At 46.3% G+C, this 25,849-nt stretch overlaps 1 protein-coding gene across 1 annotated transcript in view; it reads right to left on the bottom strand.

Annotated features, from left to right (window-relative positions):
• LOC129817805 (kinesin-like protein KIF13B) overlaps window positions 1-25,849 on the bottom strand; it is an 89,666-nt gene that overhangs the window by 28,015 nt on the left and 35,802 nt on the right. Inside the window, exons 11-23 of the mRNA XM_055873376.1 lie at window positions 24,310-24,422; window positions 23,930-24,041; window positions 21,999-22,211; window positions 10,687-10,797; window positions 9,873-10,007; window positions 9,552-9,682; window positions 8,649-8,735; window positions 8,236-8,423; window positions 7,833-8,085; window positions 6,042-6,204; window positions 5,470-5,616; window positions 2,720-2,869; window positions 677-769 (exon numbers count right to left, since the gene is read on the bottom strand). Of these exons, the coding sequence (XP_055729351.1) occupies window positions 677-769; window positions 2,720-2,869; window positions 5,470-5,616; window positions 6,042-6,204; window positions 7,833-8,085; window positions 8,236-8,423; window positions 8,649-8,735; window positions 9,552-9,682; window positions 9,873-10,007; window positions 10,687-10,797; window positions 21,999-22,211; window positions 23,930-24,041; window positions 24,310-24,422 (1,896 nt within the window). The remainder of the gene's footprint in view (window positions 1-676; window positions 770-2,719; window positions 2,870-5,469; window positions 5,617-6,041; window positions 6,205-7,832; window positions 8,086-8,235; window positions 8,424-8,648; window positions 8,736-9,551; window positions 9,683-9,872; window positions 10,008-10,686; window positions 10,798-21,998; window positions 22,212-23,929; window positions 24,042-24,309; window positions 24,423-25,849) is intronic.

Raw genomic sequence — 25,849 nt, 5'->3', positions numbered from 1 at the left:
GACCTCGACACCGGTTCCCCCGCACATTGACTCTATACCGGTACCCCCTGTATATAGCCTCCACATTGACTCTGTACCGGTACCCCCTGTATATAGCCTCCACATTGACTCTGTACCGTAATACCCTGTAGATAGCCTCCACATTGACTCTGTACCGTAATACCCTGTAGATAGCCTCCACATTGACTCTGTACCGTAATACCCCGTATTTAGCCTCCACATTGACTCTGTACCGGTACCCCCTGTATATAGCCTCCACATTGACTCTGTACCGTAATACCCTGTATATAGCCTCCACATTGACTCTGTACCGTAATACCCTGTATATAGCCTCCACATTGACTCTGTACCGTAATACCCTGTATATAGCCTCCACATTGACTCTGTACCGTAATACCCTGTATATAGCCTCCACATTGACTCTGTACCGTAATACCCTGTATATAGCCCCGCTATTGTTATTTACTGCTGCTCTAAGTATTTGTTATTATCTCATACTCTTTTTGTTGGTATTTTCCTAAAACTGCATTGTTGGTTAAGGGCTTGTAGGTAAGCATTTCACTCTAAGGTCTACAACCTGTTGTATTCGGCCGCATGTGACAACATCTGATTAAAAAAAATTCTCGGTACGTGCTCCAGGACCGGAGGTTTCAGCGTCTCTGTTGAAATCTCTTACCACACACTCCATTTTGCGAGTCTCTCCATCTGCAGTGGTCTCCTCCAGCCCCTCGCTCCCCCGCCACACCTCTACATGGAGACGCCCTGCCACCTAACAGAGTCAAAGACACACATAACAATATTATCGTCATAACATGACGATAATATTAGTGGGAAATGTGGAGTAAGTGCAACATAAGACAAAGGAACAACAACAGTTTCAGTGAGAGGACTGACTGGTTGCCTCACACGGTTTCAGTGAGAGGACTAACTGGTTGCCTCACACGGTTTCAGTGAGAGGACTAACTGGTTGCCTCACACGGTTTCAGTGAGAGGACTGACTGGTTGCCTCACACGGTTTCAGTGAGAGGACTAACTGGTTGCCTCACACGGTTTCAGTGAGAGGACTAACTGGTTACCTCACACGGTTTCAGTGAGAGGACTAACTGGTTGCCTCACACGGTTTCAGTGAGAGGACTAACTGGTTGCCTCACACGGTTTCAGTGAGAGGACTAACTGGTTGCCTCACACGGTTTCAGTGAGAGGACTAACTGGTTGCCTCACACGGTTTCAGTGAGAGGACTAACTGGTTACCTCACACGGTTTCAGTGAGAGGACTGACTGGTTACCTCACACGGTTTCAGTGAGAGGACTGACTGGTTGCCTCACACGGTTTCAGTGAGAGGACTGACTGGTTGCCTCACACCTCTCCAGTGTACACGGTTTCAGTGAGAGGACTGACTGGTTGCCTCACACCTCTCCAGTGTACACGGTTTCAGTGAGAGGACTGACTGGTTGCCTCACACCTCTCCAGTGTACACGGTTTCAGTGAGAGGACTGACTGGTTGCCTCACACCGCTCCAGTGTACACGGTTTCAGTGAGAGGACTGACTGGTTGCCTCACACCGCTCCAGTGTACACGGTTTCAGTGAGAGGACTGACTGGTTGCCTCACACCGCTCCAGTGTACACGGTTTCAGTGAGAGGACTGACTGGTTGCCTCACACCTCTCCAGTGTACACGGTTTCAGTGAGAGGACTGACTGGTTGCCTCACACCGCTCCAGTGTACACGGTTTCAGTGAGAGGACTGACTGGTTGCCTCACACCTCTCCAGTGTACACGGTTTCAGTGAGAGGACTGACTGGTTGCCTCACACCTCTCCAGTGTACACGGTTTCAGTGAGAGGACTGACTGGTTGCCTCACACCTCTCCAGTGTACACGGTTTCAGTGAGAGGACTGACTGGTTGCCTCACACCTCTCCAGTGTTCACGGTTTCAGTGAGAGGACTAACTGGTTGCCTCACACCGCTCCAGTGTACACGGTTTCAGTGAGAGGACTGACTGGTTGCCTCACACCTCTCCAGTGTACACGGTTTCAGTGAGAGGACTACCTGGTTGCCTCACACCGCTCCAGTGTACACGGTTTCAGTGAGAGGACTAACTGGTGGATTCATGAGATTTATTATTTTGGAAATGTGAAGTGCACATTTGGACTCACAGGTGTTTGGTTTGCTTGTATGACGTCAAAGCGGTATTTATTATAATCTTCAACAGCTCATCTTAAAAATGTACAACATTTCCTTCACTCAGACAACAAAACATTTCCCTCACTCAGCCAAACATTTCTAAAGTTGCCCAATCAGTGGGAGGGATCGGGGCAACTTCATGTCGAGCGAGGTGCTCAAGATCAGAACGTCTGCCAATCAAAACCCAGACAGAGCTGTGACGTCATCTATAGCATGTAACTGTACAGCCACTGAGCTCTGACGTCATCTATAGCGTGTTACTGTTCAGCCAATGAGCTCTGACGTCATCTATAGCATGTTACTGTACAGCCACTGAGCTCCAAATGTAGGCATTTATGTCCAATTCTGCCATTTTCAACCTGTATATGGGTACGAGTGTAAAATGTTAACTAATGACTGAACATTTAGTATATTTGTCTGTTACTGTACAGCCACTGAGATCTGACGTCATGTATAGCATGTTACGTGTCACTCACGTAATCTGATTGATGACGGGCACTACAGCTTAATGCCATAGAATGAACACACACACACACCTCTCCTTTCTGGTTGATGATAGGTACAGCATATTGCAGCTTGACGTCGTAGAAGAGACAGGCCAGAAACACGTTGGCCACTCCTATCAGACTGTGGTTCTCCTGCTCGTCGAAGAACGGGTCGGCACGCTTGAAGTAAGAACGCATCACCTAGACAGGAGGAGAGGGAGACAGGGAGAGACGGGGGGAGAGGAAAGAGGGAGACAGGGAGAGACAGGGGGAGAGGAGAGAGACGGGGGGAGAGGAGAGAGGGAGACAGGGAGAGACGGGGGGAGAGGAGAGAGGGAGACAGGGAGAGACGGGGGGAGAGGAGAGATGGAGACAGGGAGAGACGGGGGGAGAGGAGAGATGGAGACAGGGAGAGACGGGGGGAGAGGAGAGAGGGAGACAGGGAGAGACGGGGGGAGAGGAGAGAGGGAGACAGGGAGAGACGGGGGGAGAGGAGAGAGGGAGACAGGGAGAGACGGGGGGAGAGGGAGACAGGGAGAGACGGGGGAGAGGGAGACAGGGAGAGACGGGGGAGAGGGAGACAGGGAGAGACGGGGGGAGAGGAGACAGGGAGAGACGGGGGGAGAGGAGAGAGGGAGACAGGGAGAGACGGGGGAGAGGGAGACAGGGAGAGACGAGGGAGACAGGGAGAGACGGGGGAGAGGGAGACAGGGAGAGAGGGAGACAGGGAGAGACGGGGGGAGAGGAGACAGGGAGAGACGGGGGGAGAGGAGAGAGGGAGACAGGGAGAGACGGGGGAGAGGGAGACAGGGAGAGACGAGGGAGACAGGGAGAGACGGGGGAGAGGGAGACAGGGAGAGAGGGAGACAGGGAGAGACGGGGGGAGAGGAGAGAGGGAGACAGGGAGAGACGGGGGGAGAGGGAGACAGGGAGAGACGGGGGAGAGGGAGACAGGGGAGAGGGAGACAGGGAGAGACGGGGGAGAGGGAGACAGGGAGAGACGGGGGGAGAGGGAGACAGGGAGAGACGGGGGGAGAGGAGAGAGGGAGACAGGGGGAGACGGGGGAGAGGGAGACAGGGAGAGACGGGGGAGAGGGAGACAGGGAGAGACGGGGGAGAGGGAGACAGGGAGAGACGGGGGAGAGGGAGACAGGGAGAGACGGGGGAGAGGGAGACAGGGAGAGACGGGGGGAGAGGAGAGAGGGAGACAGGGAGAGACGGGGGAGAGGAGAGAGGGAGACAGGGAGAGGAGAGAGGGAGACAGGGAGAGACGGGGGGAGAGGAGAGAGGGAGACAGGGAGAGACGGGGGGAGAGGAGAGAGGGAGACAGGGTGAGGCAGTAGACTTGGGCACTATCCACTTTTATTATAATCTTTATAAACGCTCTCCATCTGAAATGATTGGAAAAGACTTGACCAGTGAAAACAACATGGTGGAAGTAGGTCATTACGTTACACCAGAGCTCTGTTCGAATACTCACACTAACCGTACTATTTGTGACGTGAATTAAGTAAATAGTATGCTTATTGGTCATAGTATGGATACTGTTAGTATGCCAAAAAGTTCCCGGATGTTGTGCTAAATTCACCAAAACATGAAGTATACACGCAGAGGACACTATTTCCGTACTTTAGGGCCCATAGTGCAATTCCTCAGGAAATGGGCGTGGCTTCACATTTTCAGATGTGAAGAAAATGGTTAAGAAAATGGCGGGGGAAAAAAGCATAATTAAATAGTTGCCAGCAGCACAGTTACAGTCACCAACGCTCTGGATAACATGAAAACAGCCTAACCAGCTCTGCTAAGGAGAGTGAAATGGGCAGAGCGGTCTCGTTTGTGTCTGGAAGTAGCTAGCAAGCTAGCCAACGTTAGCCTACCCAATCCTACTCCTCGGCCCGAGCGTCCAGTGTGCGCTTAGAGCGAGAAACGCTCTGAATTTATAAAACAAACAATCTGACAATTTACGAGCGCACTCTGGCACTCCAGATTGAATTTAAGAACACACCCGAAGTCGTAAAATGTCTAACTAGTCATTTGTTACGCTAACTAGCTAGCAAGAGGTTGCATAGCAACAGCATCAACTTCCGGTAGACCGGTGAAGAGCTAGTAAGCTCAACTGAAAGGATACTGTTCGTTTACAGTATACTAAAATTAACTAATATTATATATATATATATACAGTTTCAGATCTGAATCACACACACCACATGCACTGTGTATGTATAACTGACTACACTACCCACACTGCACTGCACACTGTGACCCATCTCTGTTTGTTCGTTAAAGTGGCCAACTTTTGGGAAAATAATCAAGCTATACAGTAAACAGTTCTCTGATCTTTGTGCTTTAGTCAACCCCTACCTCAGCAAACATACTGCACGTATGTCAAACGACCAGGCTAACTATGGCGGGTGCTTATATATAAACTAAAACCTCGTAGAAACCATGCTTATAAGAAAGACAATGTCCTGAAAGACAAACAATGGTGATACAATACCATGAAATACTTACATACTCAGCTACAATGTAAAACAAGCATGATTGTCCAAAAAAGGGTATACTCATTAAGTATGTAGTATACAGTATGTTAGTATGGCTATTCTAACTGGCTAGTTATTTTAGAGCAGAACAATGAAGGACAGGAGTGAAGGGGGAAACTTGGAGACAATCTAGAGTCTTAGAAGTAGTTAACCACATCACTCCGCTTCAACTTCACACATGGGGGGGGGGGGGGGGTTGTAGACACACACACACACACACACACACACACACACACACACACACACGGGTTGTAAACTCACAGGGTTGTCTTCGTCATAGTCCTTCCACTCCTGGTACAGTTCTCTCATGTCCACCAGTCTGTTCTCCATCTTCTCCAGAGCCCAGATCTGTTTCCCTTTCCCCTTACGCCTCACCTGCACCGCCGGCTCACTCAGCACAGCATCACGCTGGAGAGGGGAGAGAGATTTTATTAGGATCTCTTTTAATCTTCCAAGAGTCCTTAAACGTTAAAATACACATTTATAATACGAACACATTTTCACATATAACACAGTGTTACAAAAACAGACATAATACACAAACATATTAACCAGATAAATACTCTAACAGTCTAAAAAAGATAGATTGATTCCTTCATCTAGCACAGTCCAGCATGACTATATTTAAAAAGGTTTTAAAGTATTGTTTGAATTTATATATTGAAAAGGTTTCAACACCTCACATGAAAGCAATGTAGACACACACAGCACTTTTGTCAGTATTTGTCTGACTGCGTACTCTAAAGCTGATAGTGTTATCAAGGTAGTTACTGCACAGTCAGTCAAACACACACAAAACATTCCCCCTCTTACACACACACACACCACCCTACCTTTCTGTTGGCATTGAGGTTAGCAGCAGGTATCTGCAGTGTGACCAGGTACTCCGTCCTCTTGTTGAGTTCCTCAGCTATGAAGCCAGCCTCCTGCACCAGCAGGTTAGCTCTGACGATCTGTTGTCTCAGTCTACGCAGGCTACGAGTCATCATGGCCTCTCTACAGCACAGAGAGAGAGACACAGAAGGGTTAGTTATTGGACCAGCAGGTTAGCTCTGACGATCTGTTGTCTCAGTCTACGCAGGCTACGAGTCATCATGGCCTCTCTACAGCACAGAGAGAGAGACACAGAAGGGTTAGTTAGAGGACCAGCAGGTTAGCTCTGACGATCTGTTGTCTCAGTCTACGAGTCATCATGGCCTCTCTACAGCAAGGAGAGAGAGAGAGAGAGAGAGAGACAGAGGGTTAGAGATGGTTATTGGACCAGCAGGTTAGCTCTGACGATCTGTTGTCTCAGTCTACGCAGGCTACGAGTCATCATGGCCTCTCTACAGCACGGAGAGAGACACACAGAAGGGTTAGTTAGAGGACCAGCAGGTTAGCTCTGACGATCTGTTGTCTCAGTCTACGCAGGCTACGAGTCATCATGGCCTCTCTACAGCACAGAGAGAGACACAGAAGGGTTAGTTAGAGGACCAGCAGGTTAGCTCTGACGATCTGTTGTCTCAGTCTACGCAGGCTACGAGTCATCATGGCCTCTCTACAGCACGGAGAGAGAGACACAGAGGGTTAGAGATGGTTATTGGACCAGCAGGTTAGCTCTGACGATCTGTTGTCTCAGTCTACGCAGGCTACGAGTCATCATGGCCTCTCTACAGCACGGAGAGAGAGACACAGAAGGGTTAGTTATTGGACCAGCAGGTTAGCTCTGACGATCTGTTGTCTCAGTCTACGCAGGCTACGAGTCATCATGGCCTCTCTACAGCACAGAGAGAGAGACACAGAAGGGTTAGTTATTGGACCAGCAGGTTAGCTCTGACGATCTGTTGTCTCAGTCTACGCAGGCTACGAGTCATCATGGCCTCTCTACAGCACGGAGAGAGAGACACAGAAGGGTTAGTTATTGGACCAGCAGGTTAGCTCTGACGATCTGTTGTCTCAGTCTACGCAGGCTACGAGTCATCATGGCCTCTCTACAGCACAGAGAGAGAGACACAGAAGGGTTAGTTAGAGGACCAGCAGGTTAGCTCTGACGATCTGTTGTCTCAGTCTACGAGTCATCATGGCCTCTCTACAGCACAGAGAGAGAGACACAGAAGGGTTAGAGATGGTTATTGGACCAGCAGGTTAGCTCTGACGATCTGTTGTCTCAGTCTACGAGTCATCATGGCCTCTCTACAGCACGGAGAGAGAGAGAGAGAGAGAGAGAGACAGAGGGTTAGGGATGGTTATTGGACCAGCAGGTTAGCTCTGACGATCTGTTGTCTCAGTCTACGCAGGCTACGAGTCATCATGGCCTCTCTACAGCACAGAGAGAGACACAGAGGGTTAGAGATGGTTATTGGACCAGCAGGTTAGTTCTGACGATCTGTTCCCTCAGGCTACGAGTCATCACCGCCTCTCTACAGCACAGAGAGAGACACAGAGGGTTAGGGATGGTTATTGGACCAGCAGGTTAGCGCTGATGATCTGTTCCGAGTCATCACCGCCTCTCTACATCATGGAGAGATTTGGACCAACCTGTCAGTTACTATGTGACGATCTAGATGATTCCTGCTGGTTCAGTATGTATGGGGAGTTGTGTCAAAGTAACTTGTTCCGTGGCCGTTTAACTCCTGACCCCTCACCTGTCCTCGCTCCAGCGACGCATGCGTGTCTGGGCGCAGGGTGATGATGCTGCTGCTGCTGCTGAGGTTCCGGCTGGCTCCAGGCCTGCGGGTCCAGGGCTCTGCAGCAGCAGAGTGTGTTTCTCTGCAGGAGGGAGCCGCTTCCTCAGCTGCTGCAGCTCCTGCTCGTACATCTGTCTCTGGCGCTCCAGAGCCGTCCTCTTCTCCTCCTCGTGCTGTCGCTCCAACGTCTGGAGGACAGACTGCATGGGGTCTGAGAGGGAGGGAGGAAGGGACTGCTGAGCTTAATATAGTCTTCTCATTCTGAACATGACGTCTGTATCTACCTTAGATGAATGCAATGTAAGTCTCTCTGGATAAGAGTGTCTGCCAAATGACTACAATGTAAAATGTAAATTGTCACCGTTGTTGCCCATGCCCTTCATCATGACCTCTGTCTGGGCGAAATCGTATCCGAAGCTGACCTCGCTGGAGACGTCACTGGCCGTATCAAAGTCCACCTCTAACTGGTCAGTACTGAGGCAACTCTTCATCACACCTTCCTCTTCATCATCACCCCCCGCATGGGCCAGGTGTCTGGGCAGGTTGATCCTGCAAGTGAGCGAGAGAGAGAAAGAGCGAGAGAGAGAAAGAGCGAGAGAGAGAAAGAGCGAGAGAGAGAGAGAGAAAGAGCGAGAGAAAGAGAGAGAGAGAGAGAAAGAGCGAGAGCGAGGCTTAGACCAAAACAACAGTGTTTGTGCATAGACATGAATGGCTAGTAGAGTGCCAGCTGTTATGATGTATTGAAGAGGGAGACAGCTGATCTGTAAACTCAACCTGAAGAAGTGGTTATTTCCCCACAGGATGCGGTCGCCATGGTGAAGCTGGACTGGGTTGGTGACTGAAGAACCATTCACACACGTACTGCAGACGGAGAGAGCCATGACTATTTACAGTAGATACGACAGAAATTAACTATAGCAGGTTGGGGTAGTTCTAGCAGTTTTGTTCCGTGCATTGGTGTGTGTGTGTCTATGTGCAGCCCTACCGTGGATTGCAGTGTGTGTGTGTGTGTGTAGCCCTACCGTGGATTGCAGTGTGTGTGTGTGTGTGTAGCCCTACCGTGGATTGCAGTGTGTGTGTGTGTGTGTGTGTGTGTGTGTGTGTGTGTGTAGCCCTACCGTCCGGTGTGTGTGTGTGTGTGTGTGTGTGTGTGTGTGTGTAGCCCTACCGTGGATTGCAGTGTGTGTGTGTGTGTGTAGCCCTACCGTGGATTGCTGTGTGTGTGTGTGTGTGTGTGTGTGTGTGTGTGTGTGTGTGTGTGTGTGTGTAGCCCTACCGTCCGGTGTGTGTGTGTGTGTGTGTGTGTGTGTGTGTAGCCCTACCGTGCGCTGCGGTGTGTGTGTGCAGCCCTACCGTGCTGTGTGTGTGGTGTGTGTGCAGCCCTACCGTACGGTGTGTGTGTGTGTGTAGCCCTACCGTACGGTGTGTGTGTGTGTGTAGCCCTACCGTGCGGTGTGTGTGTGTAGCCCTACCGTGCGGTGTGTGTGTGTGTGTGTGTGTGTAGCCCTACCGTGCGGTGTGTGTGTGGTGTGTGTGTAGCTCTACCGTGCGGTGTGTGTGTGGTGTGTGTGTAGCCCTACCGTACGGTGTGTGTGTGTGTGTGTGTAGCCCTACCGTGCGTTGCAGCGTGTGTGTGTGTGTGTGTGTGTGTGTGTGTGTGTGTGTGTGTAGCCCTACCGTGCGCTGCGGTGCGGTGTGAGAACCACTCCAGCCTCAGCGGTGATGTTGATGACACAGTGCTCAGGGTGGATGGCCATACCACACAGCTGAATATCCTGAGAGTCAGCAGAGCCAACACGCGTGTGCTCCTACACACGGGACACAAACATGGGACAGACCATAGAGAGGTGGGTTAATTTGTTATTACGTCCACCAAGCCCGCACACGGGTGATCCTACACACGGGACTCTATCACTACCATGAAAAAAAGAAATAAAAAAAAAATCCCAGATTGTAGCTTTAAGATCTGGGAATAGGATGTTAAGTTGCTGACTGTACCTTTAGGTAGTAGACCAGCAGTTCGTTGAGGGCGGGGTCAGCGTTGAGGTTGACAAGGAAACACTTGTCATCTACCACTCTGATACCAGACGACTGGAGAGAGATACCTAGAGACTCCAACTGTTTCTGACGCTCCTACAGCACAACATAGAAGATAGAGGACTGGAGAGAGATACCTAGAGACTCCAACTGTTTCTGACGCTCCTACAGCACAACATAGAAGATAGAGGACTGAAGAGAGGACCGGAGAGAGATACCTAGAGACTCCAACTGTTTCTGTCTCTCCTACAGCACAACATAGAAGATATAGGACTGAAGAGAGGACCGGAGAGAGATACCTAGAGACTCCAACTGTTTCTGTCTCTCCTACAGCACACACGCAGTGGACAGTAGTAAAAAGGAGTAGACAGTCGTAGACAGGAGAAGACAGTCGTAGACAGGAGAAGACAGTCGTAGACAGGAGAAGACAGTCGTAGACAGGAGAAGACAGTCGTAGACAGGAGAAGACAGTCGTAGACAGGAGAAGACAGTCGTAGACAGGAGAAGACAGTCGTAGACAGGAGAAGACAGTCGTAGACAGGAGAAGACAGTCGTAGACAGGAGAAGACAGTCGTAGACAGGAGAAGACAGTCGTAGACAGGAGAAGACAGTCGTAGACAGGAGAAGACAGTCGTAGACAAGAGAAGACAGTCGTAGACAGTCAAAGCCAGGAGAGAGATATCTAGAGATTCTAGCTGCTTGTGAGGAAGGAAACATTAATAAAAACACAGAAAACTATCAGTAGAGCAGGACAGAGAAATGTACGTGTAGCTACCTGAGCGACAGCCTCAGTCTTGCGTAGTTTCTGCTCCCACGTAACAGTCATCTCCTGGATCAGCTTCTCCGATTCCTCCAGCCTGTCCTTCAGATCTGGAGCCTTCATGGACTGACGGGGAGAAGAGACAAATACACATTTCATTCATCACATGCTTGGTTAAACAACAGATGTAGACTAACAGTGAAATGTTTACTTACAGGCCCTTCCCAACAATACAGAGAGAAACAGAAGAGAAAAATAACACAATGACTAATATTAACTTGTCTATATACACAGAGTACCAGTAGTGAGTCTATGACCAGGGGTACGAGGTATTAACTTGTCTATATATATATATATATATATACACACAGAGTACCATTACCGAGTCCATGACCAGGGGTATGAGGTATTAACTTGTCTATATATATATATATATATATATATACACAGAGTACCATTACTGAGTCCATGACCAGGGGTATGAGGTATTAACTTGTCTATATAAACAGAGTACCAGTAGTGAGTCCATGACCAGGGGTATGAGGTATTAACTTGTCTATATACACAGAGTACCAGTAGTGAGTCCATGATCAGGGGTATGAGGTATTAACTTGTCTATATACACAGAGTACCAGTACTGAGTCCGTGACCAGGGGTACGAGGTATTAACTTGTCTATATACAGAGTACCAGTACTAGGTCCATGACCAGGGGTATGAGGTATTAACTTGTCTATATATATATATACACACAGAGTACCAGTACTGAGTCCATGACCAGGGGTATGAGGTATTAACTTGTCTATATATATATACACACAGAGTACCAGTACTGAGTCCATGACCAGGGGTATGAGGTATTAACTTGTCTATATATATATATACACAGAGTACCAGTACTGAGTCCATGACCAGGGGTATGAGGTATTAACTTGTCTATATATATATATACACAGAGTACCAGTAGTGAGTCCATGACCAGGGGTATGAGGTATTAACTTGTCTATATATATATACACAGAGTACCAGTACTGAGTCCGTGACCAGGGGTATGAGGTATTAACTTGTCTATATATATATATATACACAGAGTACCAGTAGTGAGTCCATGACCAGGGGTGTGAGGTATTAACTTGTCTATATACACAGAGTACCAGTAGTGAGTCCATGACCAGGGGTACGAGGTAATGGAGGTAGGTATGTACATATAGTCCTTCGGAAAGTATTCAGACCTTAATTTTTTATACATCTTGTTACGTTACAGCCATATTCTAAAATTCATAAATTGAGGGGGGGGGGGGGGGGGAACAATACCCACACAATACCCCACAATGTCAAAGCAAAAACAAGTTTAGAATTTTTTGCTAATTTATTAAAAATAAAAAATAAACTTAAAATATGACATTTACACAAGTATTCAGACATTTTATTGAGTACTTTGTTGAAGCACCTGCCATGAGATCAGCTTGGCACATGGCTGACAGATAGCCGGAGCAGGGGCGGGGGTTTATGACTTAACAGCCGGTAATAAATAATAAATAATTTGCAGAAACTTTCTTGCCCTGGAGTACTGGGAAACAAATCCCTTTGTCTACAGAAGACCTTTGGAACAATATTCATAACACAGGAATGTTATTAATGTTCCATGGGGGGGGGGGGGTCTAAAGAACGTTGGTACATCTGAAGTATCTCTTCTAACAAACACTCCACTACCAGAGAAGCTCTACAAAAGGGACATTGTGACTTCCGGTGGACAAACCAGAGCCTTACATACATCGACGACTTCACCATAGGAGTCATCGAGTTCAACAGAGACGTAACGACGATCAAGGACAGCTACGCATAAATATATATATTACATTTCTAATCCAAATAAGCAGTGGTTAGGGTGCTAAGTATAAATATTTACCTGAGCGTAGCTTCCAAATGTATCCAAGTGTTGTCTCTCTGTCTCTCCCTCTCTTTACCCACCCCTCCATCTCCATGTGTAACAAGCCGTCATATCTTGTCAGTCCACTAGTGACTTTTATCTCATGTAAGTGTGTAAAGTCGTGGCCAAAAGTTGAGAATGACACAAATATTAATTTCCACAAAATGTGCTGCTTCAGTGTCTGCAGATATTTTTGCCAGATGTTACTATGGAATACTGAAGTATAATTACAAGCATTTCATAAGTGTCAAAGGCGTTTATTGACAATTACATGAAGTTGATGCAAAGAGTCAATATTTGCAGTGTTGACCCTTCTTTTTCAAGACCTCTGCAATCTGCCCTGGCATGCTGTCAATTAACTTCTGGGCCATATCCAGACTGATGGCAGCCCATTCTTGCATAATCAATGCTTGGAGTTTGTCAGAATTTGTGGGGTTTTGTTTGTCCACCCGCTTCTTGAGGATTGACCACAAATTCTCAATGGGATTAATGTCTGGGGAGTTTCCTGGCCATGGACCCAAAATATCTATGTTTTGTTCAACCGAGCCACTTAGATTTCACTTTTGCCTTATGGCAAGGTGCTCAATCATGCTGGAAAAGGCATTGCTCGTCACCAAACTGTTCCTGGATGGTTGGGAGAAGTTGCTCTCGGAGGATGTGTTGGTACCATTCTTTATTCATGGCTGTGTTCTTAGGCAAAATTGTGAATCAGCCCACTCCCTTGGCTGAGAAGCAACCCCACACATGAATGGTCTCAGGGTGCTTTACTGTTGGCATGACACAGGACTGATGGTAGCGCTCACCTTGTCTTCTCCGGACAAGATTTTTTCCAGATGCCCCAAACAATCGGAAAGGGGATTCATCAGAGAAAATGACTTTACCCCAGTCCTCAGCAGTCCAATCCCTGTGCCTTTTGCAGAATATCAGTCTGTCCCTGATGTTTTTCCTGGAGAGAAGTGGCTTCTTTGCTGCCCTTCTTGACACCAGGCCATCCTCCAAAAGTCTTCACCTCACTGTGCGTGCAGATGCACTCACACCTGCCTGCTGCCATTGCTGAGCAAGCTCTGTACTGGTGGTGCCCCGATCCAGCAGCTGAATCAACTTTAGGAGACGGTCCTGGCGCTTGCTGGACTTTCTTGGGCGCCCTGAAGCCTTCTTCACAACAATTGAACCGCTCTCCTTGAAGTTCTTGATGATCTGATAAATGGTTGATTTAGGTGCAACCTTACTGGCAGCAATATCCTTGCCTGTGAAGCCCTTTTTGTGCAAAGCAATGATGACGGCACATGTTTCCTTGCAGGTAACCATGATTGACAGAGGAAGAACAATGATTCCAAGCACCAGCCTCCTTTTGAAGTTTCCAGTCTGTTATTCGAACTCAATCAGCATGACAGAGTGATCTCCAGCCTTGTCCTCGTCAACACTCACACCTGTGTTAACGAGAGAATCACTGACATGATGTCAGCTGGTCCTTTTGTGGCAGGGCTGAAATGCAGTGGAAAACGTTTTTTGGGGGGGATTCAGTTCATTTGCATGGCAAAGAGGGACTTTGCAATGAATTGCAATTCATCTGATCACTCTTCATAACGTTCTGGAGTATATGCAAATTGCCATCATACAAACTGAGGCAGCAGACTTCGTGAAAATTAATATTTGTGTCATTCTCAAACCTTTTGGCCACGACTGTATATGTATTCTGTGTTATTATTTAGTTAGTAAATAAATGATTAAATCAGTTTGTGTAGTACTGAATATTCAGAAAGGCTAGGGTTTCGTGCAGATCCAAGGATTATGCGACGTTCAGAATGAGATTGATGAGGTAATTCATAATTGACTGTTATTTATGTAAGTGATACAGTTGAAATCGGAAGTTTACATACACTTAGGCTGGAGTCATTAAAACTCGTTTTTCAACAACTCCTCAAATTTCTTGTTAACAAACTATAGTTTTGGCAAGTCGGTTAGGACATCTACTTTGTGCATGACGCAAGTCATTTTTCCGACAATTTTTTACAGACAGATTATTTCACTGTATTACAATTCCAGTGGGTCAGAAGTTTACATACACTAAGTTGACTGTGCCTTTAAACAGCTTAGAAAATTCCAGAAAATGATTTCAAGGCTTTAGAAGCTCCTGATTGACTCAAATGATGTCAGTTGGAGGTGTACCTGTGGATGTGTTTCAACGCCTACCTTCAAACTCAGTGCCTCTTTGCTTGACATCATGGGAAAATCTAAATAAATCAGCCAAGACCACAGAAAATAAATTGTAGACCTCTTATCTGGTTCATCCTTGGGAGCAATTTCCAAACGCCTGAAGGTACCACGTTCATCTGTACAAACAATAGTACGCAAGTACAAACACCATGGGACCACTCAGCCGTCATACCGCTCAGGAAGGAGACGCGTTCTGTCTGCTAGAGATGAACGTACTTTGGTGCGGAAAGTGCAAATCAATCCCAGAACAACAGCAAAGGACCTTGTGAAGATGCTGGAGGAAACAGGTACAAAAGTATCTATATCCACAGTAAAACGAGTCCTATATCGACATAACATGACAGGCCACTCAGCAAGGAAGAAGGCACTGCTCCAAAACTGCCATAAAAAAGCCAGACTATAATTTGCAACTGCACATTGGGACAAAGATGGTACTTTTTGGAGAAATGTCCTATGGTCTGATGAAACAAAAACAGAACTGTTTGGCCACAATCATCATTGTTAAATTTGGAGGAAAAAGGGGGAGGCTTGCAAGCCGAAGAACACCATCTCAACCGTGAAGCATGGGGGTGGCAGCATCATGTTGTGGAGGTGCTTTGCTGCAGGAGGGACTGGTGCACTTCACAAAATAGATGGCATCATGAGGGAGGAAAATGATGTGGATATATTGAAGCAACATCTCAAGACATCAGTCAGGAAGTTAAAGCTTGGTCGCAAATGGCTCTTCCAAAATGGACAATGACCCCAAGCATACTTCCAAAGCTGTGGCAAAATGGCTTAAGGACAACAAAGTCAAGCTATTGGAGTGGCCATCACAAAGCCCTGACCTCAATCCTATAGAAAGTTTGTGGGCAGAACGGAAAAAGCGTGTGCGAACAAGGAGGCCTACAAACCTGACTCAGTTACACCAGCTGTTAGGAGGAATGGGACAAAATTCACCCAACTTATTGTGGGAAGCTTGTGGAAGGCTACCCAAAATTTTTAACCCAGTTTAAACAATTTAAAAGGCAATGCTACCAAATACTAATTGAGTGTATGTAAACTTCTGACCCACTGGGAATGTGATGAAAGAAATAAAAGCTGAAATAAATAATTCTCTCTACTATTATTCTGACATTTCACATTCTTAAAATAAAGTGGTGACCCTAACGGACCTAAAACAGGGAATTTTTACTAGGATTAAATGTCAGGAATTGTGAAAAACTGAGATAAATGTACTTGGCTAAGGTGTATGTAAACTTCCGACTTCAACTGTATCTATATATCTTTCGAGTTTCAGCCGGGACATAGTAACTTGTTGAACAACTAGAGTTCAGTCTTAGTGCCAGCATACGTTTGTGGTGGTAAATAAACAGCTATAAAAAATAAAAATGAAAACTCTTGGTAAATAGTATGGTCTACAGCTTATCATGAGGTATTCTAACTCAGGTGAGTAGAACCTCAGAGAATTCCTTAACATTAGGAGATCACACACACACAAGCTGCTATTAACACACACACACACAAGCTGCTGTTAACACACACACACACACAATCTGCTGTTAACACACACACACACACAATCTGCTGTTAACACACACACACACAATCTGCTGTTAACACACACAATCTGCTGTTAACACACACAATCTGCTGTTAACACACACACACACACAAGCTGCTGTTAACACACACACACACACAAGCTGCTGTTAACACACACACACACACACACACAAGCTGCTGTTAACACACACACACACACAAGCTGCTGTTAACTCACACACAACCATTATAACACACACATTCCTCTCCTTCAGATCTGGGGCTTTCATATTCTGACAGAGAGAAGACACACAACCCAGCAGCAGTCACGCTGAGGGATGGGGCTGTAAAAACAGAACTACTGTCATTCAACCACTGAGTGTAACGGTGGTCCTCCTCCTCTTCAACCGAAAAGGAGGAGTAGTGATGGAACCAAGGCGCAGCGGGTTGTGAACACATAATTTATTTAAAGAAAACACGAAAACACGAACTTGACTATAAACTAACAAAACAACAAACGGTGTAGACAGACCTGGACGACGAACTCACATAAACACGAAGAACGCACGAACAGGGAAAAATAGACTACACAAAAGAACGATGTACAAAAACAAACCGAACAGTCCCGTATGGTGCGACAAACACTGACACAGGAGACAACCACCCACAACGAACACTGTGAAACAACCTACCTAAATATGACTCTCAATTAGAGGAACGCCAAACACCTGCCTCTAATTAAGAGCCATACCAGGCAACCCATAAACCAACATAGAAACAGAAAACATAGAATGCCCACCCAAACTCACGTCCTGACCAACTAACACATACAACAAACTAACAGAAATAGGTCAGGATTGTGACACTGAGCCACAAGCCACTCCCCCACAAGTCATTCAACCACAAGTCACTCCACCACAAGTCATTCAACCACAAGCCACAAGTCATTCAACCACAAGCCACAAGTCATTCAACCACAAGCCACAAGTCATTCAACCACAAGCCACAAGTCATTCAACCACAAGCCACAAGTCATTCAACCACAAGCCACAAGTCACTCAACCACACGCCACTCAACCACACGCCACTCAACCACACGCCACTCAACCACACGCCACTCAACCACACGCCACTCAACCACACGCCACTCAACCACACGCCACTCAACCACACGCCACTCAACCACACGCCACTCAACCACACGCCACTCAACCACACGCCACTCAACCACACGCCACTCAACCACACGCCACTCAACCACACGCCACTCAACCACACGCCACTCAACCACACGCCACTCAACCACACGCCACTCAACCACACGCCACTCAACCACACGCCACTCAACCACAAGCCACTCAACCACAAGGCACAAGCAATTCAACCACAAGTCATTCAACCACAAGCCACAAGTCATTCAACCACAAGCCATTCAACCACAAGTCATTCAACCACAAGCCACAAGTCATTCAACCACAAGCCATTCAACCACAAGTCACAAGTCATTCAACCACAAGTCATTCAACCACAAGTCACAAGTCATTCAACCACAAGCCATTCAACCACAAGCCATTCAACCACAAGTCATTCAACCACAAGCCACTCAACCACAAGTCATTCAACCACAAGTCATTCAACCACAAGTCACAAGTCATTCAACCACAAGTCATTCAACCACAAGCCACAAGTCATTCAACCACAAGCCACTCAACCACAAGGCACAAGCAATTCAACCACAAGTCATTCAACCACAAGCCACAAGTCATTCAACCACAAGCCATTCAACCACAAGTCATTCAACCACAAGCCACAAGTCATTCAACCACAAGCCATTCAACCACAAGTCACAAGTCATTCAACCACAAGCCATTCAACCACAAGCCATTCAACCACAAGTCATTCAACCACAAGCCACTCAACCACAAGCCACTCAACCACAAGTCATTCAACCACAAGTCATTCAACCACAAGTCACAAGTCATTCAACCACAAGTCACAAGTCATTCAACCACAAGTCACAAGTCATTCAACCACAAGTCACAAGCCATTCAACCACAAGCCACAAGTCATTCAACCACAAGCCATTCAACCACAAGCCATTCAACCACAAGCCATTCAACCACAAGCCATTCAACCACAAGCCACAAGTCATTCAACCACAAGTCATTCAACCACAAGCCATTCAACCACAAGCCACAAGTCATTCAACCACAAGCCATTCAACCACAAGCCACAAGTCATTCAACCACAAGTCATTCAACCACAAGCCATTCAACCACAAGCCACAAGTCATTCAACCACAAGTCATTCAACCACAAGCCATTCAACCACAAGCCATTCAACCACAAGCCACAAGTCATTCAACCACAAGTCATTCAACCACAAGCCACAAGTCATTCAACCACAAGTCATTCAACCACAAGCCACAAGTCATTCAACCACAAGTCATTCAACCACAAGCCACAAGTCATTCAACCACAAGCCACAAGTCATTCAACCACAAGCCATTCAACCACAAGCCACAAGTCATTCAACCACAAGCCATTCAACCACAAGTCATTCAACCACAAGTCTTTCAACCACAAGCCATTCAACCACAAGCCACCAGTCATTCAACCACAAGCCATTCAACCACAAGCCACCAGTCATTCAACCACAAGCCATAAGTCATTCAACCACAAGTCATTCAAACACAAGTCATTCAACCACAAGCCACCAGTCATTCAACCACAAGCCACCAGTCATTCAACCACAAGCCACCAGTCATTCAACCACAAGCCACCAGTCATTCAACCACAGGCCACCAGTCATTCAACCACAAGCCACCAGTCATTCAACCACAAGTCATTCAAACACAAGTCATTCAAACACAAGTCATTCAACCACAAGTCATTCAAACACAAGCCATTCAACCACAAGCCACCAGTCATTCAACCACAAGCCACCAGTCATTCAACCACAAGCCATAAGTCATTCAACCACAAGTCATTCAACCACAAGCCACAAGTCATTCAACCACAAGCCACAAGTCATTCAACCACAAGCCACAAGTCATTCAACCACAAGCCACAAGTCATTCAACCACAAGCCACAAGTCATTCAACCACAAGCCACAAGTCATTCAACCACAAGCCACAAGTCATTCAACCACAAGCCACAAGTCATTCAACCACAAGCCATTCAAACACAAGTCATTCAACCACAAGCCATTCAACCACAAGCCATTCAACCACAAGCCATTCAACCACAAGTCATTCAACCACAAGTCATTCAACCACAAGTCATTCAACCACAAGTCATTCAACCACAAGCCACAAGTCATTCAACCACAAGCCACAAGTCATTCAACCACAATCCACAAGCCATTCAACCACAAGTCATTCAACCACAAGCCACAAGTCATTCAACCACAAGCCATTCAACCACAAGTCATTCAACCACAAGTCATTCAACCACAAGTCATTCAACCACAAGCCACAAGTCATTCAACCACAATCCACAAGCCATTCAACCACAATCCACAAGCCATTCAACCACAATCCACAAGCCATTCAACCACAAGTCATTCAACCACAAGCCACAAGTCATTCAACCACAAGCCACAAGTCATTCAACCACAAGCCACAAGTCATTCAACCACAAGCCACAAGCCATTCAACCACAAGTCATTCAACCACACGCCATTCAACCACACGCCATTCAACCACACGCCATTCAACCACACGCCATTCAACCACACGCCATTCAACCACACGCCATTCAACCACACGCCATTCAACCACACGTCACAAGTCATTCAAGCACAAGTCACAAGTCATTCAACCACAAGTCATTCAACCACAAGTCACAAGTCATTCAACCACAAGCCACAAGTCATTCAACCACAAGCCATTCAACCACAAGCCATTCAACCACAAGCCATTCAACCACAAGTCACAAGTCATTCAACCACAAGTCACAAGTCATTCAACCACAAGTCACAAGTCATTCAACCACAAGCCACAAGTCATTCAACCACAAGTCATTCTACCACAAGCCACTCCACCACAATTCATTCCACCACAAGCCACAAGTCATTCAACCACAAGTCATTCAACCACAAGCCACAAGCCACTCCACCACAATTCATTCAACCACAAGTCATTCAACCACAAGCCACAAGTCATTCAACCACAAGCCACAAGTCATTCAACCACAAGCCACAAGTCATTCAACCACAAGTCATTCAACCACAAGCCACAAGTCATTCAACCACAAGTCATTCAACCACAAGCCACAAGTCATTCAACCACAAGCCACAAGTCATTCAACCACAAGCCACAAGTCATTCAACCACAAGTCACAAGTCATTCAAACACAAGCCACTCAACCACAAGCCATTCAACCACAAGTCACAAGTCATTCAACCACAAGTCACAAGTCATTCAACCACAAGCCATTCAACCACAAGCCATTCAACCACAAGTCACAAGTTATTCAACCACAAGCCATTCAACCACAAGCCACAAGTTATTCAACCACAAGTCATTCAACCACAAGTCACAAGTCATTCAACCACAAGTCATTCAACCACAAGTCATTCAACCACAAGTCACAAGTTATTCAACCACAAGTCATTCAACCACAAGTCATTCAACCACAAGTCATTCAACCACAAGTCACAAGTAATTCAACCACAAGTCATTCAACCACAAGTCATTCAACCACAAGTCATTCAACCACAAGTCACAAGTCATTCAACCACAAGCCATTCAACCACAAGCCACAAGTCATTCAACCACAAGTCACAAGTCATTCAACCACAAGTCACAAGCCATTCAACCACAAGCCACAAGTCATTCAACCACAAGCCATTCAACCACAAGTCATTCAACCACAAGTCATTCAACCACAAGTCATTCAACCACAAGTCATTCAACCACAAGTCATTCAACCACAAGTCACAAGTCATTCAACCACAAGTCACAAGTCATTCAACCACAAGTCACAAGTCATTCAACCACAAGTCACAAGCCATTCAACCACAAGTCACAAGCCATTCAACCACAAGCCACAAGTCATTCAACCACAAGCCATTCAACCACAAGTCATTCAACCACACGCCATTCAACCACACGCCATTCAACCACACGCCATTCAACCACACGCCATTCAACCACACGCCATTCAACCACACGCCATTCAACCACACGCCATTCAACCACACGCCATTCAACCACAAGTCATTCAACCACAAGTCATTCAACCACAAGTCATTCAACCACAAGTCATTCAACCACAAGTCATTCAACCACAAGTCATTCAACCACAAGTCATTCAACCACAAGTCACACGTCATTCAACCACAAGCCACAAGTCATTCAACTACAAGCCACAAGTCATTCAACTACAAGCCACAAGTCAATCAACCACAAGCCACAAGTCATTCAACCACAAGTCATTCAACCACAAGTCATTCAACCACAAGTCATTCAACCTGTGTTCTAAGTCAGTAGTCTGAATGGTTTTCATTGGTCATTAATCCATGTTAGTCTCACTGAGATAAGAGCTGTTCAAGATGGCAGCATTCTGCAAAGTTACCAAAGTTTCACAGTCGATGTGTACCTCCTCCTCAGTAATCTGGGGATGCCTGTTATATAATTATTAACCGTTCAGTACCTCAGCCTCAGTGAGCTGGTCTCGTAGTTTCTCCACCTCCTCCCGTAGCTCTCTGATGATGCGTGCGTTGGGGTCTTCGTTGACGACGGCGTGGTTGACGATGCTCTTAGCCCGATCAGCGTAGCGCAGCGTGGACAACGTCTCGTCATAGTTATCAGCTGCTGGACTCACCGTGGCTACCATGGCTGTCCTACTGTTACCACCCAGACTGTCCTGGAGAGAGGAGAGAGGGAGAGGTTACTCTGTTAGAAGAGACAGACTGTTACCACCCAGACTGTCCTGTAGAGGGAGGAAAAAGACAGAAGGAATGTGAAATCTGAAGATGTGGTTACTCCATTTAAAAAAGAGACAGCTTCTCCACATACAGTATCAGTCAAAAGTTTGGACACACCTACTCATTAAATTATTTTTTATTTTTGACTATTTTCTACATTGTAGAATAATAGTGAAGATAACACAAATATGAAATAACACATATGGAACCATGTAGTAAACAAAACAAAGTGTGGAACAACTTAAAATATATTTTAGATTTTTTCAAAGTAGCCATCCTTTGCCTTGATGACCGCTTTGCTCACTCTTGGCATTCTCTCAACAAGCGTCACCTGGAATGCTTTTCCAACGTTCTTAAAAGGAGTTCCCACATATGCTGAGCACTTGTTGACTGCTGATTTTTCACTCTGCGGTCCGACTCTTCCCAAACCATCTCAATTGGGTTGAGGTCAGGTGATTGTGGAGGCCAGGTCATCTGATGCAACACTCCTTCACTCTCCTTCTTGGTCAAAAAGCCCTTACACAGCCTGGAGATGTGTTGGTACATCGTCCTGTTGAAAAACAAATGATAGTCCCACTAAGCACAAACCAGATGGGATGGCATATCGCTGCAGAATGCCGTGGTAGCCATGCTGGTTAAGTGTGCCATGAATTCTAAATAAATCACCAACATTGTCACCAGCAAAGCACCCCCACACCTCCTCCTCCATGCTTCACGGTGGGAATCACACATGCGGAGATCATCCGTTCACCTACTCTGCGTCTCACAAAGACACGGCGGTTGGAACCAAAAATCTCACATTTGGACTCATCAGACCAAAGGACAGATTTCCACCGGTCTAATGTCCATTGCTTGTGTTTCTTGGCCCAAGCAAGTCTATTCTGATTATTGGTGTCCTTTAGTAGTGGTAGTAGTATTCGTAGTATTCAACCATGAAGGCCTGATTCATGCAGTCTCCTCTGAACAGTTAATGTTGAGATGTGTCTGTTACTTGAACTCTGTGAAGCATTTATTTGGTCTGCAATTTCTGAGGCTGGTAAATCTAATTAACTTATTCTCTGCAGCAGAGGTAACTCTGGGTCTTGCTTTCCCGTGGCGGTCCTCATGAGAGCCAATTTCATCATAGTGCTTGATGGTTTTTGCGACTGTCGTTTCTCTTCGCTTATTTGAGCTGTTCTTGCCATAATATGTACTTGGTCTTTTACCAAACAGGGCTATCTTCTGTATACTCCCCTACCTTATCATCACAACCGATTGGCTTAAACGCATTAGGATGGAAAGAAATTCCACAAATTAACATTCAACAAGGCACACCTTTTCATTGAAATGCATTCCAGGTGACTACCTCATGAAGTAGGTTGAGAGAATGTCAAGAGTGTGCAAAGCTATCAAGGCAAAGGGTGGCTACTTTGTTAAACAAATCAAAATATATTTGATATTATTCACTTTTTTTGGTTACTACATTATTCCATAGTGTTGATGTCTTCTATAATGTAGAAAATAGTAAAAATAAAGAAAAACCCTTGAATGAGTAGGCGTGTCCAAACTTTTGACTGGTACTGTTTGTAGTGTGGAAGGAGAGACCAGGTCAATACTGTTACAGTTGGAGAATGTGGAATGGTAATAACCCACATAATGGAATTATGGCTAGGCCTACCTTGAGTAGCCAGGTCAGAACTGAGTCTCTGTAGGGAACAAACTTGGTCTTGTTCTTCCCTGCTCCTTGGTCTGCCAGCGCTGAGATCACCAAGCCCAGGGTGCTTAGAGACCTGGCCACACCCACACAGTAATGAATGTTAAGAAAAACATGAAGACGTCAAAGTGTGTTACATTTTGAGACACAGAGAGAGAGAGCACGAGGTGAGAGAGAGAGAGAGCACGAGGTGAGAGAGAGAGAGAGAGAGAGAGAGAGAGAGAGAGAGAGGTGAGGGTGAGAGAGAGAGAGAGGTGAGAGAGAGGTGAGAGAGAGGTGAAAGGGTGAGAGAGAGGTGTGGGAGAGAGAGAGAGAGGTGAGAGAGAAAGAACTAGAGAACATACTTGTTGATGTTGCTTCCTTCCTTCATTCTCTCTCCAGTAGCTCCAGTCTTAGCAGCTCTCTCACTGCCGGCCAGATCCACCAGACTCAGCTTACTGACCTTCTCACCACTCGTCTATGAAACACCACATGGCACTAAATAGAGCTCTACGAAACACCACACGGCTCTACGAAACACCACACGGCTCTAATTAGAGCTCTACGAAACACCACACGGCTCTAAATAGAGCTCTACGAAACACCACACGGCTCTAAATAGAGCTCTACGAAACACCACACGGCTCTACGAAACACCACACGGCTCTACGAAACACCACACGGCTCTACGAAACACCACACGGCTCTACGAAACACCACACGGCTCTACGAAACACCACACGGCTCTACGAAACACCACATGGCACTAAATAGAGCTCTATGAAACACCACACGGTTCTAATTAGAGCTCTACGAAACACCACATGGTTCTAAATAGAGCTCTACGAAACACCACACGGTTCTAAATAGAGCTCTACGAAACACCACATGGTTCTAAATAGAGCTCTACGAAACACCACACGGCTCTAAATGGAGCTCTACGAAACACCACATGGTTCTAAATAGAGCTCTACGAAACACCACACGGCTCTAAATGGAGCTCTACGAAACACCACACGGCTCTACGAAACACCACACGGCTCTACGAAACACCACATGGTTCTAAATAGAGCTCTACGAAACACCACACGGCTCTACGAAACACCACATGGTTCTAAATAGAGCTCTACGAAACACCACACGGCTCTACGAAACACCACATGGTTCTAAATAGAGCTCTACGAAACACCACACGGTTCTAAATAGAGCTCTACGAAACACCACACGGCTCTAAATAGAGCTCTACGAAACACCACACGGCTCTACGAAACACCACACGGTTCTAAATAGAGCTCTACGAAACACCACATGGTTCTAATTAGAGCTCTACGAAACACCACACGGCTCTACGAAACACCACACGGCTCTACGAAACACCACACGGCTCTACGAAACACCACACGGCTCTAAATAGAGCTCTACGAAACACCACATGGTTCTAAATAGAGCTCTACGAAACACCACACGGTTCTAAATAGAGCTCTACGAAACACCACACGGTTCTAAATAGAGCTCTACGAAACACCACACGGCTCTAAATAGAGCTCTACGAAACACCACACGGCTCTAAATAGAGCTCTACGAAACACCACACGGCTCTAAATAGAGCTCTACGAAACACCACACGGTTCTAAATAGAGCTCTACGAAACACCACACGGTTCTAAATAGAGCTCTATGAAACACCACACGGCTCTAAATAGAGCTCTACGAAACACCACATGGTTCTACGAAACACCACATGGTTCTAAATAGAGCTCTACGAAACACCACACGGCTCTACGAAACACCACACGGTTCTAAATAGAGCTCTACGAAACACCATGGTTCTAAATAGAGCTCTACGAAACACCACACGGTTCTAAATAGAGCTCTACGAAACACCACATGGTTCTAAATAGAGCTC

This window comes from Salvelinus fontinalis, chromosome 20, assembly GCF_029448725.1.
Source record: "Salvelinus fontinalis isolate EN_2023a chromosome 20, ASM2944872v1, whole genome shotgun sequence".
In the NCBI taxonomy this organism is placed as follows: domain Eukaryota; kingdom Metazoa; phylum Chordata; class Actinopteri; order Salmoniformes; family Salmonidae; genus Salvelinus; species Salvelinus fontinalis.
Note: the sequence above shows the minus strand (reverse complement) of the source record. Positions and strands in the feature narration are given on the sequence as shown.